This window comes from Schistocerca gregaria, chromosome 8 (genome assembly GCF_023897955.1).
Source record: "Schistocerca gregaria isolate iqSchGreg1 chromosome 8, iqSchGreg1.2, whole genome shotgun sequence".
In the NCBI taxonomy this organism is placed as follows: domain Eukaryota; kingdom Metazoa; phylum Arthropoda; class Insecta; order Orthoptera; family Acrididae; genus Schistocerca; species Schistocerca gregaria.
In genome coordinates, this window is record NC_064927.1 from 220,053,524 (window position 1) to 220,074,257 (window position 20,734).

Sequence of the window (20,734 nt, forward strand, 5' to 3'; positions counted from 1 at the left end):
ACACTGCGAACACCTCGTGGTTTATGCAAGATGGTGCCCGGCCACATCGCACGGCCGACGTCTTTGATTTTCTGAATGAATATTTCGATGATCGTGTGGTTGCTTTGGGCTATCCGAAACATACAGGAGGCGGCGTGGATTGGCCTCCCTATTCGCCAGACATGAACCCCTGTGACTTCTTTCTGTGGGGACACTTGAAAGACCAGGTGTACCGCCAGAATACAGAAACAATTGAAGCAGTACATCTCATCTGCATGTGAAGCCATTCCGCCAGACACGTTGTCAAAGGTTTCGGGTAATTTCATTCAGAGACTACGCCATATTATTGCTACGCATGGTGGATATGAAGAAAATATCGTACTATAGAGTTTCCCAGACCGCAGCGCCATCTGTTGTTGACAATTGTAACTACTGTAATTTCGAAAGTTTGTCTGCCTGAAAATGTACTGTTGTCCCAGGCATATTGCAACAAACGGTGTATTTCTATCGCTGCTCGTTTAGTTTGTATTTCCGTTTCAAATATACCGGTCATTTTTGAAACACTCTGTAGTTTCTTTAAAAGTTCACAGAAGTTGTACTGCGTCATCCTAAAATATTGATAAAACTTAGTCTCATCATCTATGGGATAAGAAAATAATGTTCGAACTCTCCCTGTACTGGTCGTGATTTCGAGGCACTGTGGATCCATAATTTTCTTCTTCTTGTTTGCCTTCGTTCTTTTTCCTCTTCGTCTAAAGCAAGTGCTGTAAGTCCTAATTCACTATTACGAAAATTAGTGAGCATGTTTTACAGCTTTCACAAACAGAAACATAGATCACCGCGTCCGAGTCACTACAAGGAACAACAAAGACGCGGACGTGCCCCGGTAATGTGTGGCCCCTGCAGGAACGGACCGGAGCACGGCCGTCACTCGTCCGACGCTCGGCTCTGACACGGCCCGAACGTGTGTGTCCCGACCAAGTCGGTGTTGTTGCTTCACTATTCGCGCAGCGGCGCGCTTTTCAAAGCTAACTTTACTACTGCTCGTAATAAAACTCATATTCTTTAAACACGTGCGCCGAAATATAAACTATTGAGAAACAGGCCAAACAAAGCTGCACACTCACAAGTATTTGAGGAAACCAGTGAAGTTTGACAAATTGTTTGATCGTTTGCTGTGTCCCTTGGAAATGCTAAAGAATCGCTACATTCGTACCTGGGAGTATGCTGAGGCTTTCCTTTGAGTTGGTGTTACTGCTTCACGCTACGCGCAGCGGCGCGCTTTTCAAAGCTAACTTTACTACGGCTCGTAATAAAACTCATTTTCTTTAGACACGTGCGCCGAAATATAAACTATTGAGAAACAGGCCAAACAAAGCCGCACACTCACAAGTATTTAAGGAAACCATTGAAGTTTGACAAGTTGTTTGATCGTTTGCTGAGGCCGTTGTAAATGTTAAAGTACCGCTACGCTCGTACCTGGGAGTGTCTCCCCTGGTGGAGGCGGCTGTGGAGGGAGGCGGCGGCGGCAGCAGCTCGGACACGGGCACGAGGTCGGTGGTGTTGCCGGTCTGAGGCAGTGGGGCGGCGGACACCCGCAGGTCGAAGGAGCCGAGAGCCACGGTGGAGGTGACCACCGCCAGGTTGCGCGACGAGCGGGCGCTCAGCGCCGCCCCCTGCACCGGCCACCCGCACCACCTGCAAAGCGACCACGCCCCCCAACTCATTCCTGCATCTGCAATACGACAGTGGTCGTCAAACTTTTTTGCTCAAGAGTCAGTGCTGATTTTGTGGGCCATCACTCTGGGCCGTTTTACCGGTCTTTAAATTAATCGGTAACTTACATAAATACACTAATGGCCATTAAAATTGCTACACCACGAAGATGACATGCTACAGACGCGAAATTTAACCGACACGAAGAAGATGCTGTGATATGCAAGTGGTTAGCTTTTCAGAGCATTCACACTAGGTTGGCGCCCGTGGCGACACCTACAACGTGCTGACAGGAGGAAAGTTTCAAGCGATTCCTCATAGACAAACAGCAGTTGACCGGCGTTGCCTGGTGAAACGTTGCTGTGATGCCTCGTGTGAGGAGGAGAAATGCCTACCATCACGTTTCCGACTTTGATAAAGGTCGGATTGTAGCATATCGCGATTGCGGATTATCGTATCGCGACATTGCTGCCCACGTTTGTCGAGATCTAATGACTGTTGGCAGAATATGGAGTCGGTGGGTCCAGGAGGGTAATACGGAACGCCGTGATGGATCCCAACGGCCTCGTATCTCTAGCAGTCGAGATGACAGGCATCTTATCCGCGTGGCTGTAACGAATCGTGCAGCCTCGTCTCGATCCCTGAGTCAACAGATATGGACGTTTGCAAGACAACAATCTTTTGCACGAACAGTTCGGCGACGTTTGCAGCACCTTGGACTATCAGCTAGGAGACCATGGCTGCGGTTACCCCTGACACTGTATCACATACAAGAGCGCCTGCGATGGTGTACTCAACGACGAACTTGGGTGCACGAAAGGCAAAACGTATTTTTTCGGATGAATCCAGGTTCTGTTTACAGCATCATGATGGTCGCATCCGTGTTTGGTGACATCGACATCGCGGTGTACGCACATTAGAACGATGTATTCGTCATCGCCATATTGGCGTATCACCCGGCGTGATGGTGTGGGGTGCCATTGGTTACACGTCTCGGTTACCTATTGTTCGCATTGACGGCACTTTGAATAGTGGACGTTACATTTCAGATGTGTTACGCCCCGTGGCTCTACCCTTCATTCGATCCCTGCGAAACCCTACATTTCAGCAGGATAATGCACGACTGCATGTTGTAGGTCCTGTACGGGCCTTTCTGGTTACAGAAAATGTTCTACTGCTAACCTGGCTAGGACATTTCCCAGATCTCCACCAATTGAAAACATCTGGTCAATGGTGGCCGAGTAGCTGGCTCGTCATAATACGCCAGTCACTACTCTTGATGAACTGTGGCATCGTGTTGAAGCTGCATGGGCAGCTGTACCTGTACACGCCATCCAAGCTCTGTTTGACTCATTGCCCATGCGTATCAAAGCCTTTATTACGGTCAGAGGTGATTGTTCTGGGTACTGATTTCTCAGTCTATGCACCCAAATTGCTTGAAAATGTAATCACATGTCAGTTCTAGTATAACAGATTTGTCCAATGAATACCCGTTTATCATCTGCATTTCTTCTTGGTGTAGCAATTTTAATGGCCAGTAGTGTAGTCTCTAGTCACTCTAACCCCATAGTAGTTGTACTACCCTGAGCACATATTGAAATATTAATGTCTCTGTAGGAATTTTTGTTTTTTACTGAGCATGAAAACTACACTTTTAAGAAGTTCCTAACTTTATTTGGCGTTTTCTTAGTTGGCACGTACGGCTAATAACCGCAGAACGCACGAATACATGATCTGGACCGCAATTTGACGACCACTGGTATTGGTCGAAAAATAAATGGTTAAATTTGTAGGCAGTTTGAGGACGTGTCGGATGTCAAAATTAAGTAGATGTCCCTTAGTTCAAAATGCTTCGAGAATGAGCTAATAAAAAAAAATAGAGAAAAGTTATGATGGTAGTTCCAAAGATTCATGTGTTGTATATGCTCTCCCCTTTTGGATGTTGTTCAACACGCTATTCATATTGGTTAGAATGTCGGTTATGTTGCAAAAGTGTTCACCCTTCATGTGAAGTTTTTTACTTTGTCTTGTGGTAGATTTGTATTGATAACACCAAGTCTCGTGCCGGCCGCGGTGGTCTAGCGGTTCTAGGCGCTCAGTCCGGAACCGCGCGACTGCTACGGTCTCAGGTTCGAATCCTGCCTCGGGCATGGATGTGTGTGACGTCCTTAGGTTAATTAGGTTTAAGTAGTTCTAAGTTCTAGGGGACTGATGACAACAGATGTCAAGTCCCATGGTGCTCAGAGCCATTTGAACCAAGTCTCGTCACCCACCATGGTCTTTTTCAGAAAAGCGTTGTTCATATTTTGCACACGTCGTTCTTGTTTGGGAGCCAAGGTGCACGGGACAAAGTTTACACACACTTTTTTTTTTTTAACACTCGGTCGTTGCAGGAGCATCTCTGCACATCGATGTCCAAGAATTGTGTTCGTAGTTTTTCCGGCCGAATATTTTGCTTGAAGGTCTCTAGTACGCAGTCGGACTGATTGATCGCTGTAAAACGAATTTTTGACGACGCAACGTGCCATCATCATCAGGTTACTTCTGCTGATTAGCATCCTGGACTAGTGGGAACGATATATATGCCGGTCATTTCCCCCTCCACTCACCAGGTGTTTGGACCGCGCGATGTGCAGGACTCGGTGATGGTTTAGCTCGCGCTCGGGAATCGAGTTTGCGTTCCCCCTTCTCTGTGGGCGGTGTTCCATTCCCGCTGCGTTTGGAGAATTTTCAGTGCCGGAGCCCACGCTTGACTGAGTTGAAGTCCATTGTCCTTATAATTATCAGGTTACTTCTGCTGATTAGCATCCTGGACTAGTGGGAACGATATATATGCCGGTCATTTCCCCCTCCACTCACCAGGTGTTTGGACCGCGCGATGTGCAGGACTCGGTGATGGTTTAGCTCGCGCTCGGGAATCGAGTTTGCGTTCCCCCTTCTCTGTGGGCGGTGTTCCATTCCCGCTGCGTTTGGAGAATTTTCAGTGCCGGAGCCCACGCTTGACTGAGTTGAAGTCCATTGTCCTTATAATTATCAGGTTACTTCTGCTGATTAGCATCCTGGACTAGTGGGAACGATATATATGCCGGTCATTTCCCCCTCCACTCACCAGGTGTTTGGACCGCGCGATGTGCAGGACTCGGTGATGGTTTAGCTCGCGCTCGGGAATCGAGTTTGCGTTCCCCCTTCTCTGTGGGCGGTGTTCCATTCCCGCTGCGTTTGGAGAATTTTCAGTGCCGGAGCCCACGCTTGACTGAGTTGAAGTCCACTGTCCTTATAATTATCAGGTTACTTCTGCTGATTAGCATCCTGGACTAGTGGGAACGATATATATGCCGGTCATTTCCCCCTCCACTCACCAGGTGTTTGGACCGTGCGATGTGCAGGACTCGGTGATGGTTTAGCTCGCGCTCGGGAATCGAGTTTGCGTTCCCCCTTCTCTGTGGGCGGTGTTCCATTTGGAGAATTTTCAGTGCCGGAGCCCACGCTTGACTGAGTTGAAGTCCATTGTCCTTATAATTGTGTAGGCTTCCGCGACCAGAGTCAGTCGCCATAAAAGTTTTCTGGGTACGGTACCACGTCATAATGTATGAAACTAGTGCTGCTGGAGAAAAACCAACGTTTCGGCCACGGTTGCAGTGGCCTTCTTCTGGATCCATTGTCCTTGTTAACGGGGTAGCCTGGTTTCGATAGCTTCCTTGTATACACAGTCCCAACTGTGGGGCGGGTTGTGCAACGTTTTTCTACCTTCGTATTCCATTTTATGGTTGGTCTGAAGGCAATGTCGGGCAATTTCTGATTTTGTGGACTTGTGGAGACCGGTGTGTCGTTTGCTTCTCAACTGGACGTCTCTGTTGGTAGTGATGGCGTACTCGTCCACCACTTGGGAACTCAAAGGTTCCTCGCTCTCTAACAGAAGACCATAAAGAGTAACGGAGGATCGTCTATGCGTAATTTGTGACACATTACGGAGCTGATCGTTTCAATGTTTTGTCGAATATCGTCATACGCGATGAAACACAGATTCATCTCTTCGAACCGAAAACAAAACGGCAGTCTAAGGATTGGCGCCTATTCGCATCTTCTACAAAGAAAAAGTTCACAGCTGCGCCTTCAGCCGATAAAGCCACGGCGACGGACTTCTGAAAGAGTTATTGTGTTTGATATTCTTCGTCATGGTGCAACGATCAACTGTAAGGTGTACTGTGCTACCCTCAAGAAATGACTTCAGCATATTCGTCTCCTCAAAAATGCAAACGCGCCTTAAAGGAGCTCACAAAACTTCATTGGACTGTCCTTCCTCATCCTTCGTACAGTCCGGATCTCAAGCCTTCCGATGTCCATTTATCTGGCCCAATGATGGATGCACTTCGCAGGAAGTAGTATGTGGATGATGGGGAGGTTATTGATGCTGTAAAACGTTCGACCAGTAGTGTGGTACAATGCGGGCATACAAACCCTCCCAGTAAGGTGGTATAAGGCCATCAATTGAACGATTATGTTCACAGATAGAGTTTCATAGTCATAAGAATAAGTACTAATATATTGCGTTAGAAGCCAACATGCTTGCAGAAAAAATCTACATTACTTTTTGAACGCCCCTTGTATTTCAAAAGCTTTCATTGTCCGTGGTCGGCTTGATCTTTGTCACCGTTCTGCGAATGAGTACGCCGTCTCTGAACTGATGTCTCTAGAGACGTACACTCTATGATTAAAACCATCTGGACACTTATTAGGGATTTAAATAAGGATTGTAGCCATCTTTCGCCTTTATGACATCTTGAACGTTGATGGCGACATTTTCAGTAAGGTGTCTAAATGTCTGTGGAGGAATAGTAGCCTACTGAAAAAAAAAGGCTCAAATGTTTCTAAGCACGATGGGACTTCATATCTGAGGTCATCAGTCCCCTAGGCTTAGAACTACTTAAACCTAAGTAACCTAAGGACATCACACACATCCATGCCCAAGGCAGGATTCGAACCTGCGACCGTAGCAGTAGCGCGGTTCCGGACTGAAGCGCCTAGAACCGCTCGGCCACAATGGCTGGCTAGCCCGTTCTCCATGATGAGCCGAATTCATGTAAGGTAGGGATGTACGACGTTGAGTTCTGGAGTGAGATCAAAGTTCTAACTCGACGCAAAGGTTTTCCATGTGGTTCAGTTGTAGGCTTTGAGTAAGCTAGCCCATTTTAGAAATTTTGTTGTCTACAGTTTTGTTGTCATGCTAATAAAAACAACCATCGTCTCCCTGTAGTATACGCAGCACAGAATGCTTTAAAATATGTTTATATTCTTCAGCGTCTAGCGTTTTCTTAAGCGTAAAAAGGGACCACTCCCCAACCACAGAAAACACTCCCATACTGTATCACCACCTCCCCTGTACTTAACTGTTGGCAATTCAGATGATAGCAGGTAACTTTCTCCAGGCATTCGCGAAACCCAAATCTCTTCAACGGATTGCCAGAGAGTACAGCGTGATTCTTCACTCTAAATCACTCGTCCAGTCATCCACTGTCCAACGACATCACTCTTTACACCACCTCAACCGTTGCTTAGCATTGTCTACAGAAATGCATGTCTAATGAGGAGCTGCTCAACCACTGTATTCCATCCTTTTTAACTGATTACGAACAGTTATTGTGCTAGATGGAGTGCTGCCTGCGCTTTGGAACTCACTAGTGATTGCTTCCGCCTGTTTCATGCCAATTCTACAACGACCCTGCGAAATGGTTCAAATGGCTCTTAGCGCTAAGGGACTTAACATCCGAGGTCATCAGTCCCCTAGAACTTAGAACTGCTTAAACTTAACTAACCTAAGGACATCACACACATCCATGCCCGAGGCAGGAATTCGAACCTAAGACCATAGCAGACGCAAGGTTCCAGACTTACGCGTCTAGAACCGCTCGGCCACAGTGGCCGGTCCTGCGAAATGCTCGACGGACTCTATCCGTCAGTAAATGAGGTCCGCCTGGTGTCGATCTAGCTGTGGTTGTTCTTCAGAGTTTCCGCTTCACAGTCACAGCACTAACAGTTAATTGGGGGGTTGAAATATTCCTTATGAAACTCCTACTTCGGTGACATCCAAAGACTAGCTAACGTTGGAAATCACTGAGCTCTTCTGGCTGATCCATTGTACTTCTACTGCTTCTCTACTGACAGCACAGTACTGCCTGTTTTATACTGGAGCCTCCGCCTCACGAGACTACTACTAATTGATTCCACGTTACATAGCAATGTTCGGGAACTTTTCACCAGATGGTGTACATCAGCAGGAATTCGCGCAGACTCACGTGGCAGCGACGACGAGTGCGCCGTCCGGCCGGAAGTCGAAGATGCGGACGGCCTGCGGTCCACACGAGTGGCTGTAGCCGTAGTTGTACGCCGAACCTCCAGACGGCGCCGCCGCGATGTTGCCCACCTCAAGCTCCAGAGACGCCTCCTCTGGAGCTTCGAACGTGTACGCGCAGTCGGCTGAAAAAAAAAGAAAAAAAAAAAAAAAAAAAAAAAAAAAAAAAAAAGTCAGCTACCTACAAAAGCTGTTCAATAAATGTTGCTGTTGTTGTTGTTGTTGTTGTGGTTTGATGCAGCTCTCCATGCTACTCTATCCTGTGCAAGCTTCTTCATCTCCCAGCACCTACTGCAACCTACATCCTTCTGTATTTGTTTAGTGTATTCATCTCTTGTTCTCCCTCTACTATTTTTACCCTCGACGCTGCCCTCCAGTGCTAAATTTGTGATCCCTTGATGCCTCAGAAAGTGTCCTACCAGCCAATCCCTTCTTCTATCAAGCTCTGCCACAAATTTCTCTTCTCCCCAGTTCTATTCAATACCTCATTGGTTATGTGATCTACCTATCTACTCGTCAGCATTCTCCTGTAGCAACACATTTCGAAAGCTTCTATTCTCTTCTTAGCAAAAATATTTATCGTCCATGTTTCACTTCCATACATGGCTACACTCCATACAAATACTTTCAGAAACGACTTCCTAACACTTAAATCAATACTCGATGTTAACAAATTTCTCTTCTTCAGAAACGCTTTCCTTGCAATTGCTAGTCAACATTTTATATCCTCTCTACTTCGACCATCATCAGTTATTTTGCTCCCCAAATAGCAAAACTCCTTTACTACTTTAAATGTCTCATTTCGTAGTCTAATTCCCTCAGCATCACCCGACTTAATTCGACTACATTCCATTATCCTCATTTTGCTTTTGTTGATGTCCTTTCAAGACACTGCCTATTCCGTTAAACTGCTCTTCCGGGTCCTTTGCTGTCTCTGACAGAATTACAATGTCATCGGCGAATATCAAAGTTTTTACCTCTTTTCCATGGATTTTAATTCCTACTCCGAATTGTTCTTTTGTTTCTTTTGTTGCTTGCTTAATATACAGATTGAATAACATCGGGAATAGGCTACAACCCTGTCTCACTCCATTCGCAACCACTGCTTCCCTTTCATGCCTCCCAACTCTTGTAACTACCCTCTGGTTTCTGTACAAATTGTAAACAGCCTTTCGCTCCCTGTACTTTACCTTGCCGCCTTCTGATTTTGAAAGAGAAATCGAGTTCAATAAATAGTTCCCCAAAACTACTTAACATTATTTCATATGTCCCGGATGTTTCTGCTTAGAATCGTCCGCAGCGTTTTCTCTAGTGTTTCGGCAATATTTACAGTTTCGTTTTTCCAATGCGTAGCCGCAGTCAGCCCAAACAAAAAAGGCAAATTGCCTGTTGCCGTTTGTCTCTGGTTCTTCGGCCGACACCATTTCTCTGACTTTCGCCAGCTCGAGTGGCTGGCACTTTCAGAGCTTCACCCTCCATTGCTGGTGGTGGATTGCAGTTGAGTTCTCGAACGCAGATTCTACGCACCTGGCACACTTTAGTGCAGGGGCTCTTCCGTGGTCATTGGCGCTGAGGTTCTCCCCACGGGAAAGCCCTTGGACGTATGTGCGTCAGGTACATATGAATGGGAATATCGAAACACCCCACATGTCTATTTTTGGCAAAACTGACTTACCTATGGTTTAGTACTTTAAACATCTAGACCGATCAAGGTATAGAGAAAATCCATACGTTTTGTCATTTTCTGTGTTATCATGCAGCTATTGTATCACCTAAAGAAAGAGAAACACTCATATACAAAAGATATGAGCTTTCTCATAATATTGTGTTCTCAGCACTTTTTTAAACAATGCAGTAATCGATATATACCTATAAATGACAAGATAATACGTGTCCTTAAGCGATTTCTACCATTCCTACTAAAAGAAGAAATCATCCAGAACTTCTACACTGCCATTTGATACTGCGCAACATATGTCAAAAATTAACCATGTATGGAGTATAATTGCAAAAAGAATGAAAAAAGGTATACTTTGTTTGATTGTTGCACATATTACCAATGAAGTACGTGTTATGTAATTGTATGTGATTATTTATTAAAAAATATTGAGAAAGCCCACATGCTCACCAAATAAAGTTTAAATTAATGTCAAGAAAACCTATCGTCTTGCTTACAGTGCATTGTCATTCTACCTTCTACATCCATTGCAGTGAAAAATGAGAAGAAAACCGAATTTCGACCTGGAATTTTTTTATATGTCCTGAAAAGTTTAGTTTTTTGCATATGTCGGATTTCTCAATATTCCCTTTCATATAGTCTGCGGCCGCGATCTCGATCCCAGTCCGCCACCATCAATGTAAAGTGAAGCCGCTCAACTGGCGAAACGCCAAAAAAATCACTAAACGAACATTGGCTGAAGAACCCGAAACAGAAGACAACAGGTAATTTCTCAACAAACGGCCTCGAAAGCTTTAACAATTTTCAAACAAATACCGCTCATCACTTTTTTCATACTTTGGCTACCGTCGGCGGGAGTCGGTTTGTTTCTGTTATGATGACGACGAACGAGTCGTCGCCAACGTTGACTGGTGGAAATGCTAAATTTATTTTTTTTATTTATTCGTATGGCTAGGGCCCCGTCAGACAGACAGTTCGCCGGGTGCCGGTCTCTCAATTTGACGCCACTTCGGTGACCTGCAGTCAATGAGGATGATAGTATGAAGATGAGGACAGCACAGCACCCAGTCTCTGGGCGGAGAAAATTCCACGACTCAGCCGGGAATCGAACCCGCGCCAAGAGGATTGACACTCCGTCACGCTGAGCATTCAGCTACCGCGGGCGGACGTTGCTAAACAGAAACATATAAATCACAGCAGGTTTGTCAGTAACGTCGATAAGGTGCTGGCTACATGATCTGGATCTGCAACGACTAAAATAATTAGAAGTCGTTTGTAAAAAATAATATATATTGTACGTAACTGATTGTACCGGATTCTTCTTGGCTGCATACATTTAATTATAAACAGATAGCTATTGACGCCTCAATTTAGGCCGCACGTTACTAAGCGCCTTGTTAGAGGTGGCTTCCTATCAGCTGAAGGCTATGCTACTTTACTACTTGAGTCCCGAGCAAGAGTGGACGAGAGCTCGCTAGAAACTTTATACAAGCCGCGGAGCGGCGCTAGTCGCGACTCGCGGGTCCAACGATACTGACACGGACCGCGGTCGATAACTGCAACTCGTAACAAGTGTGGTATCGAACGTTGTTACTACAGTTTCCTGTGACAAACAAAATGATTTTTAAAACGGAGTTTTATGTGTCGATTCGCTAGGGCGGCCCCAAATAGAGTAGTGCGATATTCGTTTCACCAACACGTATTAAAAGCGACAGTAGAAACGAGGAATAACCAGTACTCCAGCAGCGACCGAGCAGCTCTGCCGCATGGCGGTAGAAGTCAGTGTGGGCCTGGCCACTGCCGACGTGGTGAGCAGTATTTGCTTCAGTTGACTCGGAAAAACCAAATTGTAAATACTGCCGAAACAACAGTGTAAATGCACCTGGTGACTCACAGTAGCGGCACGCTGCTTATTGGGTGGACATTAATAACACCGACAAACTGCAGGGATGGATTGCAGACTGGATATGGAGGGAAAAAGGTCCCGTGAACATGTGTCCGGAAATGGAGGGAGTGCATGCAAAGACGAAAAATCGTCCCGGAACGCACTACAGAACTGTATCGCCTCCATGTCGCAACTGATGAACAATGAACGCGTTCGCACGTCGCATCATGGATTATCGCACTGTGTCGCACGTTCCGGCCTCTCTCTGAATAGCGTCATAGGCGTCGAGAATACGCTGTTGAAGAGTCTACAGATCGGGAAGCAGTTCAGCATACACAACGCTTTTCAGATGCCGTCAAGAGATATGTATGTTAGAGAAGAAATTAACAACTCCAGCAATAAAATCAAATCAATATGGAATGTTGTTAGAAGGGAGACAGGAAAAGCAACCACTGCGGTAGGTAGTGCTACTGTTAAAGAGAATGAGACCATCTTAACCAACAGTACACAAGTAACCAATGTATTTAACAATCACTTCTTAAGTGTAGGAGAAGAAATTGGTGAGAATAGTTCAAAAGAAAAAGAGAGAGTCAATCTGAAAAATTTTAGTCAGATTAAGCTTCATCTAACAACCTCTTGTGAAATAAGGAAAATTATTAAATCTTTGAAAAATAAATGTTCTGTTGGAGTAGAAGACATCTCTGACAAGTTATTAAAACAATGTGGAGCAATTACAGCTGATATTTTGAGTCACATATGTAATGCACCACTGACTCAGGGTATTTTTCCAGACAGATTAAAATATGCCATTGTCAGGCCTCTCTACAAAAAGGGGGAAACCACAGATGTCAATAATTACCGGCCAGTATCCTTGCTTACAGCAGTTTCAAAAACCTTTGAGAAAGTAATGTATTCAAGAGTGGTTAGCCATCTCAACAGCAATGGGATACTTCACAGTTCGGATTTCAGAAATGCTGTTCCACTGAGACAGCAATATACAATTTCACTGTCCACATAATAGAGTCTTTAAATAGTAAAATTCCCAGAGTAGGAATATTCTGTGACTTATCGTTTGATCGTGTGAACCATGACATTATGTTAGAGAAATTACAATTCTGTGGTATAAATGGAACAGCATATGAGTGGTTTAAGTCATATCTACAGAACAAGAAGCAAAAAGTCTCTTTATATGCTTCAAGTGATTCAAAGGAGTTTGCCACTTCATCTAACTGGGGTGAAATTACATTAGGTGTTCCACAAGGTTCGATCATGGGTCTCCTCCTGTTATTGATATATGTAAATGACCTCGCTTCTTACGTGAAACAAGATGCTGAACTGACACTGTTGATGATACAAGCATAATTATTTATCCAGCAAAAGGAAGTCCGATAGAAAATGATACAAATAAGGTCTTTCGAAAAGTTATTAATTGGTTTTCTGAGAATGGGCTGGCTCTGAACTTTGAAAAACACAGTACATCCAATTTTCTGTTGCAAAAAGTATAATTCCTTCAATAAACATAACACATCAAAGGAAGTCAGTAGCCATGGTAGAGCATACTAAGTTTTTGGGTGTACATATTGATGAGAATCTTAATTGGAAAATTCATATTTTGGACCTACTAAAGCGACTAGGTTCAGCAACTTTTGCAACGACAATAATTGCCAATTTTGAAGATGTAGAAATTAGTAAGCTAACATACTTTATATACTTCCACTCTCTGATGTCATACAGAACAATATTCTGGGGCAACTCAACACTTTGGCAAAAGGTTTTCACTGCTCAAAAGAAAGTAGTTAGAATAATGTGTAGGTATCTGTTTAAAAGGTTAGGAATTCTTACAACTGCTTCACAGTACATTTACTCAGTAATGAAATTTTTTCTCAACAACATGGACCAGTTTAAAATCAACAGCGACATTCATGATTACAATACCAGAAAAAAGAAAGACCTACACTATCCTTTACTTAACCCTTTCTTTGGCACAGAAAGGGGTAAAATATGCTGCTATAAAGCTTTTTGATAAATTACCAGATGAAATAAAATGTCTGACAGACAGCAGTAATAGTTTCAAAAACGAAACGAAATCATACCTCCTTGACAACTCCTTCTATACCATAGATGAATTCTTGAATATGAGTAAATAAATCTGGAGATATAATATATCCATTTTGTGCCATTTAAGGGAATGGGATAGATAATAGAAATATTTAGGTATAACATTATAATGTAAACAAAAAGACTTGTTTCCTGTGCGCATTTCTTGTGCAGTTGACGCGTTCCACATCATAACGGTTTTCCGTGCTATTGACCAATGGAACACGTAACTAACTAACTATCTAACTCAGAGGTAAAAATACAGGGGATATAAGTCCACTGATCTAGCAGGTGTGAGGTTTCGTTTTGTCTTGCTTCCTCCACGTTCGTCTGTCTGAAAAGACCCTCACCTAGACGCCCAAAATGGGCTTGAAATGTTGTGTAATGTGGTTGGTGTCTGTGAATGTAGTTGTTTTGGTACAGCTATGCTGCCTTTCGACCGTTTCCATTCCCTTGACCGGACGCAAACACAATCTCGACTTGTTCCCGACATGAATACCGAAACATTCTGCTACTTATAGTACGCTGCGTCAGACAAACGGCCTGCAGCACACAAGCACCACATGGCACGTGGTCAGAGGAACTTTCATTCGTCAGCACCACCTACTGTGGCAACGATGCATCTCCTGACACATAAGACCATTTTTCCTGCATTTCTTGTCAGGAATCCGTACGTACATTCTGTCAGTTTTTTAATGTCCACCCTGGATGAAAACGTCCGCACAAGCGCTTCATATTTGATGTTTCTTCTGCAGATATGCAAAGTTTCTAACAATTCTAACAGATAGCAGAGCCATACTGAACCATCAAAATGATGTATACGCAAGACACTCGTTACTAGCAACCTGTTGTATTTGAATTGTATGTTGCGGAAAAAGAAACCGTTGTGAACATTTATAAAAGTTTGCGTGTAATGCGTGGTAATGATGTAGATGATCGGAGTACTGTTGGATGATGGGTACAGAGAATTAAAGCATCAGGATGTGAATAAACCGAGCTCCACGTTCAGGAAGTCCTGTCGCAGCCACTTCTGCCGACGTGGTAGATCGCTTGGATGCCATTATTTGTGCAGACAACTCGACAACTGATTCTTCCGCTATCGTTGAACGTCGTAAATACGTGTGCAGTGGTTCAGACTCTGCGATTTTTTCCACGATTACTCACAACACACCGCAAGATCTAAAGAAGAGCCATTTCATGTGAACTGATGGAGTACTTTGACGCCAATGGAAGATGTCTTTCTCTTACAGATCGTTACAGGTGACGAAACGTGAGTGCATCAGTTTGAGCAGGAAACAAAAAAACAGTTACTGGAGTAGCAACAAGTGCAGTCACAAAAAAAAAACCACGAAATTTAAGGCAGATCCCTCTACTGGCAAAATCATGTTTACATTCTGCACTAGTGATGGTGCCATTCTCATGGATGTGTTGCCAAAAGGTCTAACCACTAATTCAAGGGCGAACTGTTTCCGACGTGTTTGATCAGATAAGAATCGAAAAGAAATGTTGAAACAATATAAAAATGCGCGCACACACACGAATTACAGAATCCAAGAACAAATCACCAAAGTGAGTTGGAAATTATTGTCTCAGCCACCTGGCGTCCTCAGATTCCCATTTGTTGGACCACTTACGGATTTTCTACGTGTGACACAGTCTGAAGATGACGATAGCGTAACTCATGCAGTTAAAACATGTCTAAGAGCACTGGACAAGAGATTCTACCAACAGGGAATCTTGCTCTTACACAACCCTCGCGTAAGGCCAAGAGCGTGATAGAGACTATGCAGAAAAATATATGATTGGCGAATAAGTGCGAGGTATTTTTGTTTCGCATTTTGATATTGCGATTGCTTTGGGTTTCATTTTCCATTTGTAGTTCTCTGTTGTTATTTGAGTTTATATATTGTCATTCTGTCATTTGGAAATAGTGAGCAGAGCTGTGGACGCTATAAAATGGAGTACCAAGCGGAGAAATATTTCCGAAGTATTCTTCTGTTTGAGTTCAATAGAGGGCTGACAGCAGCTGAGGCAGCCAAAAACATTTGCATGGGAATAATTCCATTGGAAAGAGGATGGCAAGAAACTGGTTTTCTGATTGTAAGGATTGTTTTGATAGTAGTACCTCTCCGCCTTCAGGGTTTGAGAAAGATCTTTCAAAAGCAATAATCCACAATGATCCACGTCAGTGTACTCGAGAACTCGTAAAAGTTATGAACTGTGATCACCACCATCGACAAACATTTGCATGCAATGGAGATGGTTAAAAATTCAGTGTTTTGCGACCGCATGTTCTAAGCCAAAATCATAAAAATCAGGATGTGGCCATATGTGCATCTCTGCTTCGTGATCATCGATTAGCTCTTAAAACACCGGCCATTGCTGCCGTGTACAGTTGCTGGTGACGAGAAATAGTGTCTCATACTAATATAAAAAAAGGAAAAGAATGGGTGAGCCCAAACAAAATAGCAGCTCCCCGCACAAAGACCTGTGCACACCCACAAAAGATAATGTTAAGCATCTGGTGAAACAGCTAAAGTGTGGTGTACTACAAATTGCTTCCCCACAGTATAACCATCATCGTTGATCTTTATTGTCAATAAGTAAGGCGTCTTGCAGACGCAACCCAAGAACAAATGCCAGAAAGATTGCGTGAAGTTGCGCTGCTCCACGACAACGCCCGCTCGCGGTCTGCTAGACTGACAAAGACAACATACAGGAGAAGGGGTGGGAAGTCATTCACCTGATCTTTCACCCTCAGATCTACAAGGAATTTCCTTTCCTGATGAAAATGCACTTCCATCTTGACGAGTTCTTCGCCTCAAAACCACGTCATTTCTACAGTCGCGGAATCGAAAAGCTACCCCAGTATTGACAGAATGCTGTAAATAGTGAATGAAAATATATTATTGATTATCAAAGTCCCTGTTGTGTTTACCTGTTTTGTTTATTAAAGTTAAGAAAAACGCTTCGAACTTACGCACCAACCGAATAGTTCATATAAAAGAAATGTTGACTGATTTTGACACTAAATTCTAACTCTGAAGAACAAACATGTTCTGAGGAAAAAATTGTGGGGAATTGTTTATTGAACGCCCCTTGTAAAATAAAACACATTTTCTTCAACGAACTTGTAAAGCAATACGCGCTTGTGCAGGGTGATACCAAATTTTTCACTTTGTTTGTTCTTACGTATCGCAGATTGTTAATAAATGCTGCTGAGAAAGGCCAGGATTTTCCAGGCACAACGCATGCTCTGTAGCCAGTGTTGTGTGGCAGGCGCCGATCACCGCATGACTCTCCAGCTCATTGTCCTGATGCACCACCACCCAGAGCCCGAAGAACGGGCCGAAGCGTCACTGGCAATCGGAGCCGACGTCCCAACCATTTGGTTCTCGCGTGACGTCACACAGTGCATGCGTCGTGTGGGAAACAGTTTCTGAAACTGCACTACCCAACTCCGCAACTTAATAAAAGGGTGTTCCATAAAGAACGCTACTTGTAAAATGCTCTCCGTTTATTCTCTTGTAAGTTGGCAGCACTGATCGTTGGAGACTTTTTTTCCTTTGTTCTTTTCTTTTGTGGTAAGCAATGGAGCGCTTCATGATGAACGGAATAGCGTGTATTTTTAGCGGCCTTGTTACGAGAGAAGTTCCGTGAATGACTGAACTTTCACAACTGTTATATGAACTGACCGCCACTTGTGATTTGACGCCAAGTGATTTCTTTTTGTGGGGTATCTGAAATCTCGTGTGTACGCCAACTAAACACGATCGCTTCCACGGTTCCAGAGATTCAAATTTCAGAATTAGCGGAGTTAATGTGCCGAAAGGTTTATGAAACGTCCCCTTTGAAAAATTTTACACGACTGTGCTTAAACTGACACACAATATTTTTAGCGCAACGCAATCTGACTTCCAAAAATCCCTACGAAAGAACGGCCCTGACTAACATTAACCTATACGTTTCACAAATCACTTACCTTACAAAAATCTTCGTTACTCAAGCTACTGCAATACAGCGAGCACCACTACTGCCAGCTAAATAAAAGATTCAAACTACTGAAGGCACTAACTACTGACAGGCATAGTTAGCAAATGAAAGATTTTAATACAGAACAGACAATGTATTTACCTTAATAGTCGTAATATATAAATCAGTTCGTGACACCAATTCTTACAAATTTCAAAACTCCGCCATCTCTCTACCCACGTCCACCACTGCTGGCGGCTCACCTCCAACTGCGCAACGCTACGCGCTGTTAACATCCAGCCGCCCAACACTACAATGGCGAGTATTACAACAATGCCAACCAGCCACTGACTGCACACAGCACAGCCAGTGATTTTTCATACAGAGCGCTACGTGGCGGCGGCGTTACCAATATAAGAATCTAAACAGCCTACTTACAGGTTATAGAAAATTTCATTGAAAGAACGAGTGTTCTGCTGGAAAGCATTAAGCCGACCCAGATAAAACCTGGGTGTGTGTGGATTCCACCTTCGCAAGAAGGAGGCAAGAAAAAGAATGAACACGACCTGGAATTACGAAGTTATAGCCACGGTGAACACCCGAAATACCTCGGTTCAAGTTGGATCGTACCTTAACTTACACATGCTGTATAGATACCAGGCAGCAGGTATGCACCAGGGACAATCTCGCCCGCAGACTGACAAACACAAAGTGGGGAGCACAGTTCAGGGTCCTTCTCACATCTGCTCTTGCTCTGCACTTCTCTGCTGCGTAATACGGTGCTACAGTCTGGAGTAACTCTGCACATGCTAGGTTGACTTCTTCATGATACATGACGCATAGTCACAGCGTGCCTAAGACCAACTCCAGTTAATAAGATCTTTCCACTTGTGAGAGTAGCAGCTCTGAATTTAAAAAGAAAGCTAGCAACAGAAATTGAAAAGAAGAATCGAGAAACAGATCCAAGGTATCCATGGTTTGGAAATTATGCTTATCCATCACGATTGAAATGCGAAAGAAGTTTCCTCCTTACAACAGCAAGATTTCCAACGTTAGCAGAAACCCGCCGAACTGAGTAGCGGAGCGCAAAGTTCTCTGAAGGTTTATGGACAATAAAACGGAAGGAATCATCACAATGCCATCTCCAACACGGGACTCTGAAGACCCTCCGAAGATTAGCGAGTGACAACGTGCAAAATTAATTTGAAGGATTAGATGTCAGCGATGAACTTTGGCAGTGTGGGGCAAGGGAGATCTCTGAACACTTGTTGGTTTAAGTGAATTCTATCCATATTGGGTCCTGAAACTTCCTGGCAGATTAAAACTGTGTGCCGGACCGAGACTCGAGTTCGGGACCTTTGCCTTCCGCGGGCAAGTGCTCTTCTACCTGAGCCACCCAAGCACGACTCACGCCCCTTTCTCACAGCTTTAATTCCGCCAGTACCTCGTCTCCTACCTTCCAAACTTCACAGAAGCTCTCCTTTCTTGCAGGAGTGCTAGTTCTGTAAGGTTCGCAGGAGAGCTTCTGTGAAGTATGGAAGGTAGGAGACAAGGTACTGGCGGAATTAAAGCTGTGAGAAAGGGGCGTGAGTCGTGCTTGGGTGGCTCAGGTAGTAGAGCACTTGCCCGCGGAAGGCAAAGGTCCCGAATTCGAGTCTCGGTCCGGCACACAGTTTTAATCTGCCAGGAAGTTTCATATCAGCGCACACTCCGCTGTAGAGTGAAAATCTCATTCCATATTGGGCCCTGTTGAACTCGGTGGCTGTTCGTTTAGAGCAGATGTGTTCAACCTGTCGATCGGGATCGACTAGTCGATTGACATGGCTCTATGAATCGATCTTGCAATACCTTTGTCCGAAATACACTCCTGGAAACTGAAATAAGAACACCGTGAATTCATTGTCCCGGGAAGGGGAAACTTTATTGACGCATTCCTGGGGTCAGATACATCACATGATCACACTGACAGAACCACAGGCACATAGACACAGGCAACAGAGCATGCACAATGTCGGCACTAGTACAGTGTATATCCACCTTTCGCAGCAATGCAGGCTGCTATTCTCCCATGGAGACGATCGTAGAGATGCTGGATGTAGTCCTGTGGAACGGCTTGCATGCCATTTCCACCTGGCGCCTCAGTTGGACCAGCGTTCGTGCTGGACGTGCAGACCGTGTGAGACGACGCTTCATCCAGTCCCAAACATGCTCAATGGGGGACAGATCCGGAAATCTTGCTGGCCAGGATGGTTGACTTACACCTTCTAGAGCACGTTGGGTGGCACGGGATACATGCGGACGTGCATTGTCCTGTTGGAACAGCAAGTTCCCTTGCCGGTCTAGGAAAGGTAGAACGATGGGTTCGATGATGGTTTGGATGTACCATGCACTATTCAGTGTCCCCTCGATGACTACCAGAGGTGTACGGCCAGTGTAGGACATCACTCCCCACACCATGATGCCGGGTGTTGGCCCTGTGTGCCTCGGTCGTATGCAGTCCTGATTGTGGCGCTCACCTGCACGGCGCCAAACACGCATACGACCATCATTGGCACCAAGGCAGAAGCGACTCTCATCGCTGAAGACGACACGTCTCCATTCGTCCCTCCATTCACGCCTGTCGCGACACCACTGGAGGCGGGCTGCACGATGTTGGGGCGTGAGCGGAAGACGGCCTAACGGTGTGCGGGACCGTAGCCCAGCTTCATGGAGACGGTTGCGAATGGTCCTCGCCGATACCCCAGGAGCAACAGTGTCCCTAATTTGCTGGGAAGTGGCGGTGCGGTCCCCTACGGCACTGCGTAGGATCCTACGGTCTTGGCGTGCATCCGTGCGTCGCTGCGGTCCGGTCCCAGGTCGACGGGCACGTGCACCTTCCGCCGATCACTGGCGACAACATCGATGTACAGTGGTGACCTCACGCCCCACGTGTTAAGCAATTCGGCGGTACGTCCACCCGGCCTCCCGCATGCCCACTATACGCCCTCGCTCAAAGTCCGTCAACTGCACATACGGTTCACGTCCACGCTGTCGCGGCATGCTACCAGTGTTAAAGACT

At 44.9% G+C, this 20,734-nt stretch overlaps 1 protein-coding gene across 1 annotated transcript in view; it reads right to left on the reverse strand.

Annotated features, from left to right (window-relative positions):
* Positions 1-20,734, reverse strand: part of LOC126284792 (mucin-5AC-like) — a 146,107-nt gene that overhangs the window by 60,284 nt on the left and 65,089 nt on the right. Inside the window, exons 3-4 of the mRNA XM_049983958.1 lie at positions 7,989-8,169; positions 1,459-1,677 (exon numbers count right to left, since the gene is read on the reverse strand). Of these exons, the coding sequence (XP_049839915.1) occupies positions 1,459-1,677; positions 7,989-8,169 (400 nt within the window). The remainder of the gene's footprint in view (positions 1-1,458; positions 1,678-7,988; positions 8,170-20,734) is intronic.